At 40.0% G+C, this 20,998-nt stretch overlaps 2 protein-coding genes across 3 annotated transcripts in view; one reads left to right on the top strand and one right to left on the bottom strand.

Annotated features, from left to right (window-relative positions):
* Window positions 1–4,360: 4,360 nt before the first annotated feature.
* On the top strand, window positions 4,361–7,007 carry LOC117771739 (putative transcription factor SOX-14). Of its 2 annotated transcripts, XR_004615634.1 has the most exons (7): window positions 4,361–4,762; window positions 4,945–5,012; window positions 5,112–5,180; window positions 5,318–5,474; window positions 5,652–5,759; window positions 5,882–6,110; window positions 6,917–7,007. XR_004615634.1 is itself a non-coding variant. In XM_034602459.1 (6 exons), the coding sequence occupies exons 1-6, from the start codon at window positions 4,451–4,453 to the stop codon at window positions 6,014–6,016; spliced, it is 849 nt and encodes a 282-aa protein (XP_034458350.1). In that variant the 5' UTR covers window positions 4,361–4,450; the 3' UTR covers window positions 6,017–6,208. The 2 variants fall into 2 exon arrangements, 1 of the variants encoding a protein (XP_034458350.1); XM_034602459.1 differs by lacking the exon at window positions 6,917–7,007 and having other exon boundaries at window positions 5,882–6,208.
* A 2,299-nt stretch (window positions 7,008–9,306) lies between these two features.
* Window positions 9,307–20,998, bottom strand: part of LOC117771659 (potassium/sodium hyperpolarization-activated cyclic nucleotide-gated channel 1) — a 70,590-nt gene continuing 58,898 nt past the window's right edge. Inside the window, exon 8 of the mRNA XM_034602287.1 lies at window positions 9,307–14,138. Coding sequence (XP_034458178.1) covers window positions 13,039–14,138 — 1,100 coding nt within the window. The 3' untranslated portion in view covers window positions 9,307–13,038. The remainder of the gene's footprint in view (window positions 14,139–20,998) is intronic.

Raw genomic sequence — 20,998 nt, 5'->3', positions numbered from 1 at the left:
GCATTTCCTTAAAGTTTTTTTAATTTTATGTAACATATATAAACCAGATAGATGGATATACATACATTGAAACCACACTTTGGGCACTGGTAACTTGTGATGGACATGCATAATTACAATTTGGCATGATAGACTACAAACAAATATATTGTTAGGTAAATTAATTGTCTTCAAGTAGTGTTTGCTTTTTGTTTGGGTCCAGCTTTCCAGATTTGTCCGTGTAATACTGTCACGAATAATCTGGCATGAAATGTGAAAGAAAATTGATGTTGCTGCTGCTGCCTGCACCTGTGCACATTTTGCAGACTGTAAGCATCTGTTTCCAAAACAACATGTTTATATCATTTGACTTGGCCCTGAGTGCAGATACCTATGCTTCTGATTCTATTTTTGGACTTTATCCGAGAGAATTGGGATTGTCACGAATCTTTTAAGATGTAAACAATAAGGGGATCTGCCAATGTTGTTATTGTGGCTGTGTTATTGAGCTGTCATGTTCGAAGTCCATTGTTGTCGAGTGAACTGGAAACAAGAAATAAACAACCTAGAAGTAAGTGCATCGTTAAGTTTTGAAAAATATGAAATGACATGCAAATGAATCACCCTAAAAATCAGAGTATGTGTTAAAGGCAGCAGTTTTATTTCCCATTCATCTCCATTCAACAGAAGGATATACAGCGCTACACTTTCCAAATGTTCATTTCTGTGCGGCTGCAGTGTCCCACATTGAACAGGGCCTCCCGTGAAGGGCAGACCTCACTGAGCTAATCTTGATCGACTTCTCAGACTTCAATATTGAGTTCAGATCACAAAGGCAGCACTCCTGCTGTGTCCTCTTTGAAGAAGATGCGTAGTGAGATGGCTCCATTTCCATTACAATGCATATTTTAAAATGTCCTCCGATCTTTTGCCTTCCATATTAAATTACCCAACCTTATTTTAATCTGTACCTGCACTCTTTTTGGCACCTGTGGTGTTGTACAGAACATCTCTGCATAATATATATTGATATTATAGTTTATGGACATGCTGACATAGTGCATTTGTAAAGCTACAGACCTGAAAAAGAACGCATGTTAAATCATTGGCTGGTTCACAATCTGTGTTAAGTTGCAGCGACCAGTGTTAGATCACATCAGGTCACCTATCAGAGAGGTCATTCAGGTTTTCCACAGTCACAACAACAATCATTCAATAATCCAATCACAACTCCAGCCCACAACCCAGCGTAATCTGAACCAACAATTCACAAGTGACTAATAGCTTGAGTCATTGTGTGTATTGGGGAGAGGAGACTCAGAGAGGATAATCCGGTTACCTTTTGGGAAGCGCGTTGTTAAGTCCGCAGGTTGTTGCCGCTCTGGAGCGGATACATCATCTCAGACGTCGGATATACTTGGTTGCATTGCTGCGTCTTCCTGAAAATAATTAATTTCTGGTTATCTGCTCATTGTTTTGCATGGTTTGACAAAACCCCCTTTTTTTGGTTTTGTTTTTATTTTTGTTTGTCAGACTTGACTCTGTCTGTTTGTGTTTTTTTTCTGATACCGCTGCTAAATCAATACTTTTAAAACGGCTCTGGTGCCTAAAGGGGGAATGGAAATTACACATTAATTTACATGACATAAATAAAACTCAACTACAATAATTAAACACTAAATAACAGTTTCTGCGTTGGGATTCGGTTCAGTAGGCACCTATAACCGGTGCTATACACAACCCTTTTGTTAAGTGGGGGAAAAAAATGTATTCCCTTTCAGGTCAAAGGAGTAACAAGCTTTGCAGTCAGGTCATAAACTTGTTTTTGCTGCTTTGTATTTATACACGAAAAAATATGCATAATTTTTTTTTTTTCTCATTTTCCACTCACTGACATTTGGACCAGAGAGCAAAGAACAGGAGAAACAAAACAGAACACAAAAGAGACCAGCTGGTGTGTGTGTGTGTGTGTGTGTGTGTGTGTGAGACAAATAGGGTGGGCAGACACAGACAGAGACAAAGCAGCAGAGGAAGAGGCCAAACAGCGGCTGGCCAGCTCCTGCATTCTAATCAGTCCCCTGTTTTGGCTCCCAGGAAGCTCTCATCCAACAGCCGAGGACAGTGTGTGTCTCATCAGTGCTTGCACAGACACCGAGTAAACACAAACACGTACACACTTTCCTGAGGAAAATGACTCTGACTCGATAGAGCGGGGGAAATATAGGAGGTGAGAGGAGGCAGGAGACCGCGGGAGATGGAAAATGAGGTGACCCTGCTAAAAAAAGTCCACAATCCATCTCTGGCCTGTCGTGGAAATGAAAAGTATGACTTATTTCAGATCAGAACCTCTAAAAATTGCCTCGCGGATACCCTACGCTTGTCTCTCCTGATGGGTGCGACCTTACTTGAACGCCCGAGGAACGGCCGCTTAGTTCCTAATGTTTCAAACGTCTTGAGGTGATTGCTGAAAATGAAATGCGACGGAGGAGAAGGGAGTAAGACCGACATTGATTCGAGTCGTGTGATGAAATTTGATCTCGGGGACGAACGGGACACAAACTGAAAGGAGCTACCTGCTTGATGCGCATGTAGTAATGAATTACATGCTTCAGATTGGAGGAAAAGAAAGAGCACCAATGTTTGGAGCATTAGATTAATCGTCGACAAAGTCACAGCAACCAAAATTCACAACTGCACTGCAATGATTGAAACAGCTTTATGCAAATGATACTTGTCTACTTATGAAACATCTAAACCACTTTTTGTGGCAAGCAAGTTATTTTCTATAAAAATTTAATTAAATTCAGAAAGTGAGAATATATGGTATCGAGCACGACAGTGGATTTACACACTGAGGTGTTACCAAACCCTTTTAAGTACTTGTGTGTAGTGTGTTAAGCGGATGAATTGTAAATCACAAGTCATTACCACTGGTGCCACAGATCTATTGAAATATATCTGAATGGGGATTATATTAAAATCCATCATTAGTCGAGAAAACTCCACAGTGCGACTGTTGGCCACCAGTGAGATGCTTTACGACGCACTTCTGTGGTCTTCACCCCTCCCCAGTATAATGGACTTCACTGTCCTTGGTGTAATTTAACATTAAGAGCTGCAGGTCAAATAAAACACTTTGATATGCAACTGTAAATAAATTGAATCTGTAGGTTAACAGCGTTCTAAAGGACAAGCAAATTTATTTGTAGGTCTTCAGTCATTTTATGGTCACGCCAAGGTTACGGCGCATGTTCTACGGATGTAACACTGAAACTACAACATCACAGAATTACCACACAAATATGAGAGGACCTCAAACTCACCCTGATGGATTACATTTCAACAAGCAGTCAATTCACGTAGCAAGTTTTGATCTGGTTTATATTTACCACTATTATATTAATGTTTTTGCCTTTATCCTTGTTTTATATTTTGTATGACTGCTCTGATTGCCGAGCTGATCTGTTCCTCTCATCCAACACTTTCATTGTACTGTTGAGCCCATGTTAACGTATGACAAATTAAAGTTGTAAACATAATCATTTAACATAGTTAACTAGAATGATTCATTTTCATGATTCCCACAGAACAAATAAGCATCAATGCAAATTGTTTTGCTTAATCATTTTGTTGTACAGACAATGTAATATCTTATAGATAACACTTAACCCATAGAGAAACATTAATTAAACAAATGAAATTATCAATATGAACTTTTCACAGACCTGTTGGCATCAGTGTATCATGTTTGCTGATATGCGCTACTATATCAACTTTTATTTTACAATGCATAAAAGATATGCATTTATGTTTAATTTCATAAGAAAATGATGACCTCTTTTAATTGATTTTAGCTTTAGTGTGCTGATGATTATAGTAAAGTCCTTTGTATTCATAGTTTTCATCTGAGTAAACCACAAGTTGATTTTATTTTACCCCTCAGATATGCTGATTTGTGTTCTGTCGGAACTACTTCCAATTTAAATGTCTCATTAAACATCTACAGACTTAAAACTTCCACTTCTCTTTTGGTTCTGTCTGTTTTACAACCATGAATACAAAACACTTCATTATCATAGCTGTGTTGTGATTGTATTGAGTTTATGTATTGAATGTGTGAGATTTATTTTGTGAAAAACAAGAAAACATCAGTATTGTATATATATATATATATATGACAATTATGGATGTTATAATACATATGTGATCCTGTACGAAAAAATATAGATTAAAGAAAGAAAGGAAAGAAGAAAGGCGTGTAAAAGATAAAAGGCACAATTGGTGCATATAGAACATTTTAAGTACACATTGTTAAGGAGAGATCAAAGTCAATTAGAATGTTCGTTGGACTATAAAGTGACGATTAGCATCAGTTGGGTCATTTCACCTGTGAAGCTCAGCGAGAAACACACGGAGAAACTTCTGGACGGAAAATCTACATTTCTTCACTTAAATCTCAAAGACGCAGCTGATGATAATGGATTTTAACGCTCATGTCTACGGGTTTGTGGAGAATACGGAGATTTACGATGAGCTGGAGGCGACCTGGGCGATTGTAAGGGAGATCTGTGGAGAGATGAGTGACCCTACACATCCTCAGGCCATCCCGGTTGATGACTGGTTTTACCCCCTGGAGGGGACAACTGCTGAATACACCCCCCTGGTGGCTACAAGTCTCACCTTGGAGCAGCTGCTGGAGGATCTACGCGCTGACCTGGTCGCTCCACTGATTTACCAGCAGCAGAGCTTCCTGCAGCCGAGCCCCATGCACTGCCAGACACAGGTAAGGTCCTAACTGCAGGTTAGAGATAGATTCACAAGAACTGGATCAAAATATTGACAATGTTAAGATCGGGACAGTGATTATACAAGGGTCTGGTATAAATATGTGCAGGTTGTGTTTTTGACTGATGACACAGAGGATGCAGTTTGTCTGACCTGTTTTTTGTCTTTTCACATCTCAAGTTTGACAATCAGCCAACAGTGACTCACACTAAACACCTGGAGGTGAAGCTGAGACCTATTGGAGTATTGTAAGTAACGCGCCCGCCCACCCACCCACAAACACGCACGCACACACACACCTTTATCTTCAAACCCACTTTTTTCTGTGTCTGATTGTGTTTCTGTAGTGATGGAAAGGTGATTTACGGGGCTCCAGGAGACAAAGTTCCTCCTCCAGTGAACGTCTGCATTCCACAGTAAGTCTGGTTCCCTCTCGTCTTACATTTCATATATTTATATTGACTTGTGCACCAAGGTCCCAGTTAACATGTTAGTTTCTTTCCTCACAGTGGTAATTCATGCTCTCTGTCTGTTTTGTTCTGTTTCCCCACAGAAAGAGAAAGCGTGTGATCGAGGAGGATGACGACACGCAGTACGTCAAGAAGCCGCCCAACGCCTTCATGCTGTACAGGAAGGAGCAGAGGCCGAAGGTTTTGGCCGAACTCATAAACTCTGACTGTGCGGCCGTCAACACCTTCATTGGACAGATGGTAGGTGTCTTTGAGACTCTGTGTCACTCAAACTTCACCTCACCGAGCAGCGTCTAAGACAACACTTCTTAAACCTCTGGATCTGTTCAAATTGTGTTTGTCCACTTGTCAGCCTGCAGTTACGTGTAGTTGTGTGTTGCTGTGTGCACTGTTAACTGACATGTTGTGTGTCCACAGTGGAAGGCGCTCTCTAAAAAGGAGCAGGAGAAATATTATGAAGAATATAGGAGGCTGAAGCGGATCCACAACCAGCTGTACCCTGACTGGTCAGCAAGGGACAATTATGTAAGTTCACTGCCACCATACAACTCATACATGTTCACGTTGTTACTCTACATGATGCAACACTGAGGTTTTATCAGCTGGCGTCAGATAGAATGTTTAAAGTATTTATTTTTTGTTTACAGGGAAAAAAGAGGAAGAGGAGCCCGAGGAAAGCTTCAGCTAAGACTGTCAATGGGGTCTCTCCAGGAAGTGGCCGTCCTCCCCGCTTTGCTCCTTCATGGAGAAATCCACGGAACAAGTCATACGGAGCAGTTTGAGCCTCCTCCCCTCACAGCACATCTGCAGCTGTGCTCCTCTCCACTGACTCTTCTTTTTAGCATTTTTACCTTGAATGACCTTCAATGAATCTCAGTCACTCTTAGTGTTTTTTAAAAGGTTAGAAACTTTTAACTTTTGACCAAATTTTGCCTCTAAGATATTATTTTTTTATCGGTATTTGTGTTGTTGTACTTTTTTTTATGATTATAAAGCACTTTGGCTCAACTCATGTTTTTTTTAAATATCTGCACATGTTAACAAAATTAAATGATTCCTCTTATCACTTCCTGGTCTGAGTTTTGATCTAAAGTTTGATTTTAAATACTTGATAGCATTCAGTTTAGTTTTACACAATCATGTGAGTCTTTGTGGGAGTTACTCTCATGCGGAGTCCTCAAAGTTTGGTTTTAGATCAGAGCTTCATTCCTTAAAATCATCGACTGAGACATTCACAGTTCCATCGTAACTCCATGGACTGAGTTCATTTTAGCCTGCAGTAAAAATACAGCAAAGTAAAAAGTAAAGTTCCTGCATTAAAAACCTCCTGCCCCAGTTTAAGCACATTAATATTATCATATAGATTTAAAGCTTTGCATTAAAAGTAGTGATTACTTCCGTCTGACATACATGACATCGGTCTGGCTGTTGATGTCCCACTGATGGTTACTTTTAAGAATATATTCTTCTTCATAAAAATAATATTGACTCAACACTTTTGCCAACCTTGAGTTACAGGTGGATCAATGGGGGTCAAACCTAAGCCTGTAACCTTATTTGAATCTTATTTCAAAGGAGATAACGCCCACTAATCCTAACCATAGCCATGCAGGCCCGGGAGGAGAGGACAAAGCCTAACCTGTATGAAAGAAAGGGAGTGACGGGCTAAGGAACACTGGCAGGAAAGAGTTTTTGATTTAGCATGGTTGACAAGTGTAACCTGGGAGTTGGACCTATTTTACTTATGCATGACAGCCTGGTTTGACATCTCTGCTCCCTGGAAACAACCTAAACAAGCCTTGAACTGACTCACGATATCCTGACTGTGCCACAAAGAACCCAACAACTGTATCTGAGTGAAAGTAGCTTCCATTGCTCTGTCACGTTAAGTAAATATAAATAATGTTTGAGTGACAATTACCTCCACCGAGGAGTTTATGCTTTGCCCTGTCAGTTTGTTTGTTGGTCAGCAGGATTACTCCAAAACTGCTGTTCAACCTTGCAAAGGAATAAGTGATGTGATAACACTTCCGATACAACTCAGGAACCATTGACCACACTTTCTGGAAGTGATGATTACCTTTGGTGAAAATCTGACCAATTTTAAAATATAGGGTTTGTTTTGCAAATGTAACTTTAACTGTTACAAACACTCATAGTGCAGTTATTTATTATATTGGAGATAGCATTCTGTTTAGATAAATATGGGGCTGGAAAAGCGCTTTAAAACAATATGAGAACCTTTTTGTCACAGTTCCCCCAAAAAGTTCAAACTTTTTCAGCCCATATCTCCCGAGACACATGGAATTTCCGTTCCTTAGTTTTTCTCATATGATCAAATCAGAACTCCAAATTGACTGTTTATGGTGTGGCACTAAAGTGTGATGATATGACATGGAATGACCCATGATTACTTTGACCGTTTTCTCCTTTTCCAAAAAAACAAACGGCTTGTAACACTAGTCCTGTTTCAACTGTGGAAATAAAGGGAAGAGCACATATCGGTCATTGGTGTGGGTGTCACTCACCCTGGTCAGCTCCGCTCTCCTCTTCGTCATGGGTGGACTTGGGTGGCTCGCACTGTCGGAGCATGAACTTGTCATTCATAGCAACCCTCTTCACCCGGTTTTGGATAGGGCAGCTACTTCTGATAAGATTGCACTAGAAGGACTAGGATGTTTTTCTTTTTATTCTTTTTTAATACGGACTAATAATGTTGGCTGTAGCACAATTACCAGTGTTTAAGCGTACTAATCAGGCTTAATTTGCTCAATTAAGACCGCCTATCTCTTTAATTAAATAGAAGATGAACAATTTTACCAGCTCAATGGAAGATGGATGGTTGTGCCCTTTTCACAGTATAACTGACAGAACAGATATGCAGCTTTAGAAAGACACAGTGGACGCATACAGTATGTTGTGCTGCTAAACGGCAGAGACCCTCATTCAAGGCTCCACTGTACTCATTGGAATGACTGTCACAAGGACTTAAGATGTACAAAGGCAGTGTGTGTGTGGGATTGAGAGAATAATAATAAACACCAATAAATAATTAATTACAGCATTAACAATAATTAAAACTTAAGTCGTGACAATTGTGATAAGACCTTTTCATATTGTTTCATGTTTAAATGCTAATAACGATTATTTATTTATTTTTTAGATCTATTTAATGCTAGAATATTGTGAAAGGTATCACCTTAAGCATTTTTTCCCCCCATCCAACCAACAGCAAAAAACAAAAGAAATTAAGGTTGTGAAAAAATGTGACGAAGAACGCAATCAATCGTGTTTGAGAAGCAGAAATCAGCAAATATAAGTCATAAAAACACCAAAATATTTTATTATTCGATCATTAGAATAGCTGCTGATTAATTTTCTGTGGCTCAACTAAACATTCCAAATCAGTGTAGCTCTAATGTTGTTGTACAAGACACCTTAGCCTGCATTAAATAACTCTAAATGTGTGCATGGTCATACAGAGAGAAGTATTTTGGAGAGCTGCTTTCAGACATTCACTCAACTCTGGAGGGGCTGTATGTGTGAAGGCAAATGTGCGAGTGAGAGCCTCCGGACTTTCTCCGAACAGTCCCCTGACAAAAAATCAGCAGAATGTCCGAAGTAGCCGATGGGAGGACACAGCAGGAGGTCCTCCGCAGGATGCACAGGGGGGGCGACTGAAACAAAAATGAAAAAAATAACAAAAAGAATATAAATAAAAAAAAAAAAAATAGAAGACAGACGAAGATGTCAAGAGAGCTTTTGGTGTAAAGGAAAAACATGTGATCTCTGCTGCATTGTGAAGAGGAACCTCCTGAGAAAGTTGGGATCCAATTCTGGAGATCATCCAGAGTTCATGTCTGAAAACAGCCTCAGATGACTGAGAAGTGGATTGGTAATGAATGGAAGTCCCAGGTGACCACACACAGACAGATTCCTCACCTCAAAACGACACTGTTCTGACTCCTCTCCGTCACTGCCTCATCTTTGATTTCATTTCTGCATTTGCTTCCCCCCTCAAATTGCAAATAAAAACAAAACGCACACTGCCCGACAACAGAACGACACACACTTGCTTTTAAATGACAATTTGTCGTTTATTTTCTATATTTTAAAGGTTTATTATTTACAAACAAAAGAAACAAAAAAAAAATCAAAAAGATTTTTTGACAAACACTGTTTGTCTGCATATTGTTGTAAGAAAGTCTACATTTACCTTTCTTTCGTCTGTATCAAATAACCAACTAATAGTTCGTTGTCTCTAAACCTTGGATTACATGAGCATGAGCTGAACAATGAAAGTGTGAGCGGCGCCGAGGAGGGCGGGGGGGCTCGCTGCGGCTCCCGCCCGCCCCCCCTCGCTCCGCTACGCACATCATCAGTAAACATATGAAACCTGTGGTCGTCGGAAACCAAACGAGCATTTGGTTTGTCCTCTCTGGGCATTATACTCAGTTCTTTTTGCATCTCTTTATTATTCTTTTTTTAATCCTCAAACCAACAAAACAAAACAGAAAAAAAAAGAAATATACAAATATATGTGCTGGTTTGTTGAGAGTCTCTATACTGCTAATATGTAAGCTCATTAGTTTTGTGTTGTACATCACCATTAATGCCCATTCCATTATGTTAGTTTGTGATTGGTATAGTGAAAAAAAGCACATAGTTGGGAAGCTCTCCCTCCAAAGGCAAGTATCAAAAACAGCACAAACCAACAGTGCTGCTATCCATCTTGACTGTGCACTAGTTCCTATTCACTATGGCATATTCACGATTAAGCGCTCTCTGTTGTAGATAGAACAACCCCCTCCCTCCCCTACCTCCGACCTACTCATTTAGAACCTCGTACAGGATCAGGGCAGCGCAAACTCTCGGGGATATTGCTCCCTTTTCGGACTCATTCAACATCCCTAACTCTTGCTGAAATAATCCCTACCTTTTCTTTTGTTTTTCCTTCTCTAAATTATCAGAAAGTGCAATTTAAATAACAAAGACAATGACTCAGAATGTTTTGCTTTGGCCAGTTTTCCTTCCACGCATCAATATTCATCCCAAACATCAGCGACTCGCGACAAAGAAACGTACAAAGGTTCTTCAAATTTTGAGTGTGACCTGACTGCGAAGTCAAAAGATTGCACTTTTTTTTTTTTTTTTTAACTTTTAAACTGTACACGACCTCATTAAATATCCTAAACAGCTCGACTGAGAACTTGAGGAAGAAAAAAAACCTGGCTCTAGATAGAAGTTCACATTGTAAGTTAAAAAGGTACCAATTGGATAAACGGAGACATTTGGCCATCATCATCGCTTGTTCCTTCCCCGTCTAAAAACACTGAGACATAGAACACGTAGAGTATAGTAAGAATGAACAGGCGGTCGTGTGCAGGAAGTGCCCCCCTCCATCCCCCCCCCCGCACGCAACGAGCTTGCACGCTTAACGAAGGATGGAACATGGCTATAGTTTAGGCACGGATACTTAAGAATGTCCATGTGAAGAGTCAATGCTTCTGTTCACACACACACACACACACAGAGTCTAGGCAGACGGACAGTGAACGAAACGTAATCTAACATTAACATTTAACGTCAACATTTTTGAGATAGTATCTTTTTTTCTTTTAAGTATTTGTGACAGTGCATGCTTTCATGACAACTGGTGGATCGGCTGTATCGGTACACTATTGACATAATCTGGAGCCAAGACTTGTGGTCTTGTTCAAAAACACGTCATCACCAAGGGCTTAGTCACTCCGAACTGATGGTGCCTTGAAAACCATGACTCTACGTAGAAGTAGTGAAATGACAGAACACAGACAGGGAGGGCTGGAGCACGATGTACAATCAACAGTGTGTGCAGGAAAATGACCTGTGAGCCGTAATGGCTGCACAGTCATCAAATACTTTAGCTATTATAAGATTAAAATATTTGAAATCCTTTTTTTTTTTCTTTTTCTTTTTTTGTTTAATAGAGTGAGTCACAGTATTCTGGCTTGACCTTGCTTCCCCCATCTCAGCGTCAGTCTGGGTCAGTTGAGAGTGGCTAAGCCTACGTAATGGATTTACATGAGAGAGAAACCTTAATGCAAACCAGCGTTTCCCCCCCCCCCCTTCCCCGACTTGCAGAGGCACAGAAAGACCTCAGTGAAAATTCGAACCCCTCTACACCCTTGAGAAACTGGATCGCTGACGTCTTTAAGCAAAAAAACGTGTGTGTTGAAAATGTGCCGGGCTCTTCAACGACAGCAATTGTGATGTGAGAGCGTACAGTACAGTTTGACTCGAGAAGCAGATGAGCAAGCACTGAAATCTAAATTAAAAATGTAAAACATATGAGCCTCATTTCTGTCCTTTAATAATCCATCTCACAAAATAATCAGTTTGACTATTAAAACAAAAATAACTGTTCCTAAAAAGAGCTGCTTTTGGGAAATGAGGCGACAGAAAAGACGTGTTTTCTCTACGATGTGAATGTAGGTATATGTTCACTCGAACTATACTAGAACTAGGAGTAGTATACGGAGAGAGAGGGGGGTTATTAAATGTCATTAGCATTAAGTTGTGCTAGCTATTGCATTAAGGTTTGTTTATCTCTTATGAAACGTACGCATTTTTGTCTCGTAACCTTTTTGTCGCATTTAGATGATCCAGGTTCCTGATAGAAGTAAGACATTGTTATGATAGAGAATGCACCACACAGTATCTGTAAATACTAGCTCTACAAAACTATTTACAGCACACATATAGGTAATCTTTATGTCACAGTCTATTGCATAATGGTGATAATCTTTAGTTTATAAATATTATAAATATACACAGAATTTCTAAGCAACGTTACATAACATCTCAGCCATCTGAAATCAGAAATAGAAAAACAATAGCATCCATCCATATCTTTCTCCACACTCCAAACAAAAAAATACAGAAATCAGCATTTCTATTATCTATTCCCTTTTTGACCCATAACACTGTCAAGAGTTTGTTTGCGAGCCGCTGTGGGGATATAGCAGCTCAGCAGACTGGATTCTCATCGCTGAAAGCAACACAACACTTAGTTACAGTATTCGTTGGTTTCTGGGATGGAGGTTCAGGAAAATCGGCGTGTGAGATTTATTTTTACGTGTGCTTTCTGAGATTATTCGTCAGAGTTGCTCGCACTTATTATTCCACAGTGGTGCCTAAAGCTTCTTAATGGGAGAAGATGATTTTCCTCTTCCTCAGTGGTAAAAAAAAAGAAAGAAAAAAAGTCATTGTCGTAATCCACAATGCATTCCAGTTTTAAAAAAGAAAGCAAAAAAAGCAAAAAAAAAACTTACATCATATATGATTCTTTATATTTCTCAGAAAGGAAGACTGATGTTTATACTACAGCTTTTAAATTGCCATTGCCAAATATTGTAGTTGGATTTTATACACAGTCACATACACACACACACACACCTCGCACACATCATCCATCCACACAGCTATACATGCATACATACATATATATATACATATATAAATGTATGTATGTGTATAGCAGCATATATATATATATATATATATATAAATGATTAATATGGCGTAAAAGAAACAAATGTGTCTGTATAATATACATTCTTAAGTTTAGGGAGACAATGTGTCTAAAATATAATACAAGGGCTTATATGTACAGGATTTCTTTGAGGTTATTTTAGAATAAAACCGGAGAGAAACAAAAATGCTGGAGTTCCTCATTTTCATCTCTTTTGCTGTATCTCCATCTTTAAAATTGAATCCAAACATGTTTAAGTTTAAAAAATGAAAAGGGGGAACAAAAATGGGATCATAAATTTGATGCAAAACGCATTTTGTCTTGCTCAGTCTCCGTACTGCTCAGGACAGAATCTCTCCTCGATCCGGGGGATTCCCTGTGCTGGGTTGAGGATGAAGATGCTGCCGCTGCCACTGCCGCCGCCGCCGCCGCTGCCGTGGCCGAGCGAACCGGGGGCAGAGCTCCTGATGACATCTGCCGGAACAAGTTGACCCGCTGGGGCACCGTAGTGCGGATGCCACCCTGCAGATTCATTCCCTGGATCGCTGCTGCTGATGGTGGCACGATGGAGGCCAGAGAGTCTCCTGAGGCTGGGTGCACCCTGGGCCCCAGAGATGTGTCATGTGGCAGTGACGGTTGGGAGGCCGATAAATGTCGGACATCTCGACTCAAGCTGCCTGACTGAAGAGCCTGTGTGCTCTTGTGCATGTCTCCCCGCTGAGGTGAAGGGACCTGCTGCTGCTGCTGAGGCGACGGCTGCTGCTGCTGTGCTGCAGAGGTTGCAGCTGCAGTTGACACAGTGGGCTGCTGAGCAAGCTGCTGCTGTGTGGATAGAGATGGTTGGGCGAGGGGCTGCTGGATGAGTGACAGCTGGGAGCCTGTGCGCGAACCGTACTGGAAGCTCCGGCTTGCCAGAGGGGTCTGCACGGGTGGACTGCACATGGCAGCCGTGAAGGAGCAGGGCGACATGATCGCTCCCTGCTGCTGCAGCGGGGTCTGTGGGTTGATCGAGGAAGAACTCAGGTTGCCATGGGAAACACTGGGTGCGGGGTACATCCCCTGCGCTGCGGCAGCGGCAGCAGCCGGCAGCATGCGGGCAGCGGAGGCATTGGCTATAGCTGAAGCACTGAAGGTCAGGGGTACTGAGGACTGCTGGAGCTGATTGGTGCCGAAGGCAGTGGAGAAGGGCGGCTGGGCTGGTGAGTTAATGATGGAGTTTCCTGACATTGGAGTTGAGTTCATCCCGCTGACCGACTGTTTGCGGTCCACCATCATCACCATCTCCCTGTCCTGACGGATAATCTGCTTCAATATCTCGTTCTCCTGCGTGTTGAAAACGCCGGCGTTCAGATCCTTCTGGAACTTCTGCAGCAGCAATGAGTTCTTCTTCCCTGTTGGGGTGCAGTCGGGAAAAGTGAGCACATACAGCCATGGCAAACTTTGGTTACACTAAACCACAGGGACAGGGCAGAATTGAGGACAGTATTCATAAAGATTGCAGCTTGTAGACTTTAGTAGTAAGACTGTAGCATATTTGCATTTGCACAGAATTTCAAACAGAAGTTTCACGTTCCTGATTCCACCAAATGGTCTAATCGTACAAGCTGCATCTTTTCATGTCCACTAAGTGTTGTCATATTGAATAAAAAGTGTGGAGAACATTGTATGGTAATGACTATGGAGAAGTATACAGAGGACTGAAGGACACACAAGGAGACAGAAATTACTAAAAGTGTGACGTGATAGCGTAGACTGTGAAAAGGTGCTGATGTGGACAATGGGACACAGAAGAATACTGATGAGTTGTACCCACACACGTTACTGGACAGTTTTTTTAAGAAGAGAAGACAAAAGGTCTAAGCTGGAAGAATACATTTAAAGTCACATTCTATTTAAATCACAATGACAACTCGACTAAAACACACCACAAGGACACTCAGATAACCTTTAAGAGTTTCTAAGGTTAAATAAAAACAAAAAAAAAGGACATCAACAAAGATCTATTCCTACATACACACTACTGTACCTTACCATAGATATTTTATAGGTAAATATTAATACATAATAATAAACCTTATACATCTTACCACAGAATGCCATGTTATCGTTATCGTTTATAGTTGCATGAAATTATCTGGACGTTTGCATCTATTTTAGTAAAGTATCTACACGATCGTATAATAAAAATAAATTGTTCCCTTAATAAAGTAAATATATAGTTGTGCACTCTAAAGAACTCTTTCCCCAGCTCGTCATAAAGTCCTGAACCATGGTAATAAAGGTTTGACAGATGCCGTCGCGCAACACCAAACACGTTTGAGGCTTTGGGAGTTCAGGAGCATACCTGTGGTAAAATGCTACTTAAGGCATGAAAGACGTCTTGAAACTGTTTTCTTATTGGAGAGGGAGCTGCCACATCAGGTGATAATGATAATAAAGATTAATGCTCCCTTTAGCGCGTTTGCTGCTGAATGAGTGTGTCCGCATTTATTGAGAGGATGCGTTTTCTTGTAATTACTTTTGACCTTGCATATCGACGGGGCTGCGGAGCATTATTTGTCGCTAAAGAAGACGGAGTGGAATTTCAGTGCGCTGAAGGCTTTAGCCACAGTCACTCAATCACTAAGCTCCGTCCTTGAGGACAGAATATTTTCTCCGGCAAGTTTCCCGGTCGAGTCTGCAGCCCTTGCTGGACGGCTCTCTCCTCCCCAAGGCTGCTAACAACCCGTGCATTCAGCTATAAGAAAGGACCTTTACTGCCTTAGCAGCTGAAAGTGGATGGATGTTGTGTTTATTTTTGCCGTAGGCGTCTCAGAATCAAGTTCCTCGCTTCACGTTCACTTTGACGGCAACAGACACTACAAGGTCGGGTAGTAAGGAGCTAAAGAACTAGCACCACGCACTTGACTATAGCACTACTGTGAACTTACAAGGCTGCTCTCACTGCATTTTTAAAGGTGACGAGGTTAAACTCTGCAGATCGGAAAGGACAACACATGTTTGTTATTTTTCCAAACAGAACCTGGTGAGGATGTGAATATTTGCTGGTTTCATCAACAAGGTGGTTGGATGAGGGGTTATTTCTGTGATTTCAGGCCATTTGGCATCAGTCACTGTGTAAAATATTCATAATTTTAAAAGGGGAAATTGTCAGTGAGGTGCACTGTAACACGTACAAACAATTTTCTGAATCAGGCAGAAGATGCAGCTCATACAAATTGCACTGTTACCGGCCCCTGTGACGTATTCCAGGGTGCGTGCCATCTGTCTCATGTGTTCCTCCCCCTGCTGCCCTCCTAGATTTTTTTCCCTCTGGCCTCCTCTTATTTCTCTCCTCCTCTAATCTCTTCATCTCATCTCATCCTTTTTGTTATTCGGTTAATCTCCTCATCTCATCCTTTTTGTTATTCAGTTAAGGGCGTGCAAAAGATAAATAGGCCCATAAAACATTTATCTGACTTTAAGAGCTACAGTATACAGTATACAGCTATATACACACTTTGATTTAAGTTATTTTCAGCATATTATATGCAGAATATTTCACTTTGCATCTCTTCTTAAAAGCTGATATTTTTCTGTAGCTGGTTCCAGCTTGATGGATGACGTTTTTCCATCGGTAAAAACAATGTGAATAGCTATGATAGCCTCCTGTCATTTTTGTATTTAGCATGGAGTATATAGGTGCTGTCACTTTTGAAGGAGGTAGATATGAGGTAGAGGGGTGGTTGGGCTGGAGGTAAGGAGGATATAAACCTATTCCGCCCAAACAAAACTATACGGCTTTTCATATAATTTGGAACCTGTGCAGTTGTGATCGGGGTGTGCAGCTGAAGAATTGCAGTTGCGGCAATACACCATCGCATCAAATGACTAATTAATACCAAACTTAACACTTGAACATACATCAGTGTGATGAGAACTTCTATAACTAAAATGACAATTTATTTGACTTAGACTTTTTAGTTCAGTCCCATCCGCTAACATGGAGGAGGCCAGGTTTTACCTATACTGTAACCGGACACCAAGGTGCGATCAAGATAATTTGGCTTCACCTTTGGGGAACTCTCATGTTGTCCATCTTTATATACAGTCTATACAGTCTGTTATGAACTAACCACGAGCCACTTCCATAAAGGAAAAGTTTTAGTTGTACTTAAAAGTGCATCACAGTGAATGTCAGAGACCCCTGTGACATATGTACACACACAATTCCAGTGACATGAGATACTGCCCTGCTCTGGCCACTGTATATTGAGCTTAACCCACAATTATTTGTACACTGCAAATCTACAGGACTAGGAGTCAACTGAGAGAGACACTTTAAACCTTACAAAACCTGGCTTATACTCTTTATGTATATGTTCAAAATATTCCAGTCTACCAGTGGTAATTTCTGAACATGTCCACAAAATGCATTTTATCTGATCTATAAACTAAAAAAAAAAGGAAGTCAACAAACAAACCAACAAACAAAATGAAAACAAACACACAAAGAGACAAACAAAAACATGAACAAAATGTAAACACCACTCATGGGTTCATAAAGGTTTCTATTATATATATAAAACTTGTAACATTGAAATAAAAATAGATCAGATATGGGTCAGATCACCATTAAAAAAAAATACTGTATTAATGTATTAAAAACTTGTCTTTTCTCGCATAATAGAACCAATAGGATTTGTTCAATATATAGTTTTCACCAATCAATCAATTTGATTAACAAATGCATAGAGTAAATAACCCATATCTGAAATAAAATCCTCTGCGGCTGCTTGAAAGCCAACAAAAGCACCAAACAAACCAATAAATAAACAATCAAACACAACACATAAATAACATCACATAAATAATAATAATATAAGTATTTTGTAAAAAAAAAACATTTACGGCTTCACCAAACAATTACACATTTTAAATTCTGACTTACAATGTATTCTGATAAGTCTGTAATGAATTAAATTGTTGTAATGAATTAATCTCTTCACAGGAGATTCAGTTCTTCAGATTGTATTAACTGCACCATTACTGAAAAGGGGTATAACTGGTGTAAATGTGTGTGACAAAATGATTCTTAATGGATTAAATAAACTTTTTACGCTCCACACGTGGACAACATGACATTACTGCAGCTCTCTGTCGACATCAAGTTTAAGCCAAAATATTAAATTGACTCATTAGTGCCAATAGTGTCATTATTGCCTTTCCCGAAATGATTGACAGAAAAGACATTAGTCATATTTAACAAGTCAGACAATCAGAAACAAATCCTTTTTTTTTTTTTCTATTGGTGAAAACATGAATTAAAAAAATGAAATGGGATTTCTGCATGTAACAAAAACTGTAGGTGGCGTTGCATTAGTAAAGTTTTTACTAATCTGCAGATATGAGTTCATCTGTGAGTCGACTTTGAACAAAGAATTCAAAGATTACATAAAAATGTCACACCAATAGAGCTGAGTATGTATTCATAATCCATCTGATTATTCTGTGCAGGGATCGGTCACAAAATAAAACATGACATGTGACACTGAATGAGGTCTCTTTGTTTCCTTGATTGTCTCATTTTGAATGTGTCCAACAAAACATCTGCAGGACTAGTGTGGGTGACTCCGGTTTGCGTGTCACTTATGCAAGAATTAATAACAGTTGATGTAACCTTTAGCAAGAGGTCAAACTCTTGGAGGATGACTCTGAGACCGGGTCCATTTAGCAAACCTCTAAAGGTCAATTTGTCCCTGTTCGAACGTTGGAATTGGAATAAAGTGTTTACCTGATGCCTACTCGTCGGCCAGGACACTCTTGAAAACGAGATGTGCTCGTCTCAAGACGGACTCCTGGTCAAATGATTTTTAGATAGATAAAAGATAATGTCAAATGTGCAACACGTTATTGGTTTCAAAGCAGGGTTACTTTTTCTTTCCTTTTTTTAGAGCAAGACAAGCATGTAACCAAATGCAGTTCATATAGAGAAACGATACAACCAGCACGGATCATGACAAAAGTATCTTCCCTCGTATGAGACAAAACCCCCTTCATGGTCAGTCGGAAAGGATCCAATCTACTGTATGTCACTCTGAGAGGTGTCACTCAGAGTGGGCAGCTTTCGTTTTTCTAACGTTCAGCTGCGGTGAAAAGTTAACTCAGCTCTCAGAAAAAGGGCAAATGTAGATTAAGGACTGTAGAGGTCAAAGGGCAGACAGTGTGTTTGAGAAGGGCACAGTGGAAACAAATTAACACACTTCACTACAGGGCAAACACAGAGGATGTGTGTTTTCTTTTTATAGTAGTCAAAAAAATGCAACCTTGTCCCCTGTGAAATATGTTCATATGCAGATATTTTCCTATTGTTTCATTCTAATGCAAGATGCAGTGTGGCATTCATAAAGTGTTGTTTAGTATTTGGTGGGTGAATGGAAGAAATTGAAAAAGATTTTGTCTTGTACTATGCCGCCCACACATGATCAGGATTAAAACTGCTCTGTGCGGACTCTACCATTGTTCTCCTGCGGGGAGAGAGGTGGTACCCGACCAGGCGAACGCACCGCCCCTGATGTGGCGCACCGCCTGGAAACCGCCACCGAGTGCTGCGATCGAAATTCAAACAATTTAAGCAACGACCCCGGTGGCAGCTGACCCCTCGAAGCGCAAACAATAAGATAACAGTTGTACGCAATATAGTCTGAAGCAACAGGCAGAGGAGACTAGGAGGAAAACTATTTTTTGTGTTTCAGTTTTCTTAACTTTAATACAACAATAAAAGGATGACCACAATCTCGGTAGGAAGAGTATTTTGCAGCTTGCAGGTTTATGAACAGGCAAATAGTTAAGAACCAGCTCAATTCAAGGATGGTTAGCTAAACTGTTTATGCGCCTCCTCATGTGCTTCTTTATTACGTATTATTACGTATACCTGTGCAGCCCTTCGCCTCCGCAAATGTCTGCGCCCCCGACCGAGCTGTGACGAAGAGCAGGTTTCTTATCATGTGAAGGCAGCTTTAGGGTTGTGAAATTGAAATGTGACCACAATCTTTCCCTAGACTGAACCAAACAGATTTAGCTGCCCAGCACTTACCATATTCACAGCATGAGCAGATATTGCAGGGGGGAATAAACTGAATGACTGTTAACCGTTAATCAGATATGGGTACTATGGAATTAAATTAAAATATAATCCAGAATAGGGCTGGACAATAAAAAAATATCAGTAATTATCGCAATGTAATTTCATCAATAGCAATACAACAAGTGTAAAGATATATTGCATTGTGCAATCACATTGAAGAGGTGAAACACAAAATAAATCTATTTCAGATTCGTAAAATGTTTCAAAGTGTTTGTGATTGTCTGTCCTTATGAAAATTAATGTAATTAATGTAATTAATCGTGAGGATTATCAATATCGACTGATATGTCATTTTTCATCTTGACATACTATTTGGCCTTATCGTCCAGCCCTGATCCAGACAACTTGATGTTCCCTCCAAAATCATAGTTGTATACGAACATATCTCTGGGGAGAAAAGGTTGTCTCAGCAGTGACACACATCTGTTGTTGGGTTCTGATTGACTTGGAGAGGTCTTGTTGTTGTTGTTGCCTGTCGCTGACTACAGTGTTTCAGTGTCGGGTCAACACTTGGGTCGAAAAGCAACTCAATACTGACGACGTGCCCGTATCAGGCAAAAAGAAGACACAAACACAAAGCCATGACAAAGAAAAACAACAGGAACAGATAGAGAAGTGGATACAGACTGCAAGCTTAACCACTGATATGAGACAACATTGGCACACTGGCACTATGCAAATTTTACTTTAATTTTCTATACAGGTGATATTATTTTGAGGTGAATGTAATTGTGGGACAATAACCGACTAGATAATCAAAACGTGCTTTAGTTTTATCGACGGGCATAAACGTTGACAAGAAGGCAGCTTTATTACGTAAAGCCAGAGGCAAAGGCAGTGATAACGTATAAGCCAATGATATCAACTATATATCATCTCTAATTTCGCTTATGTAATAAATTGTATTTATTAACAATTAACAGTGAGATTTATTATAGGTTTAAATGAGGAAGCAGCTTTCTGTACAACAGCGGAGTTGCCAAAATGAGACGTTTTCACCACCTGCAGCCTCAAGAGCCAATAGTTATTTTTTACGAATATAAATCATTCTAAAAAAGTTGATACACTCGATACATGAAACATATAGAATAGTATTTTGTCGAGTTATTTATCAATAAGAAGGTT

This window comes from Hippoglossus hippoglossus, chromosome 12 (genome assembly GCF_009819705.1).
Source record: "Hippoglossus hippoglossus isolate fHipHip1 chromosome 12, fHipHip1.pri, whole genome shotgun sequence".
NCBI lineage: Eukaryota > Metazoa > Chordata > Actinopteri > Pleuronectiformes > Pleuronectidae > Hippoglossus > Hippoglossus hippoglossus.
The sequence above is the reverse complement of the archived record's forward strand: the minus strand, read 5'-3'. Positions and strand labels throughout refer to the sequence as shown.

Excerpts from the sequence above, each read along its gene's own strand:
- LOC117771739 (XM_034602459.1), top strand. The coding sequence starts at position 4,451 with ATGATAATGGATTTTAACGCTCATGTCTACGGGTTTGTGGAGAATACG. Across the intron at positions 5,013-5,111 it reads CTGAGACCTATTGGAGTATT|TGATGGAAAGGTGATTTACG; the intron begins GTAAGTAACGCG and ends GTGTTTCTGTAG. Across the intron at positions 5,181-5,317 it reads GTGAACGTCTGCATTCCACA|AAAGAGAAAGCGTGTGATCG; the intron begins GTAAGTCTGGTT and ends GTTTCCCCACAG.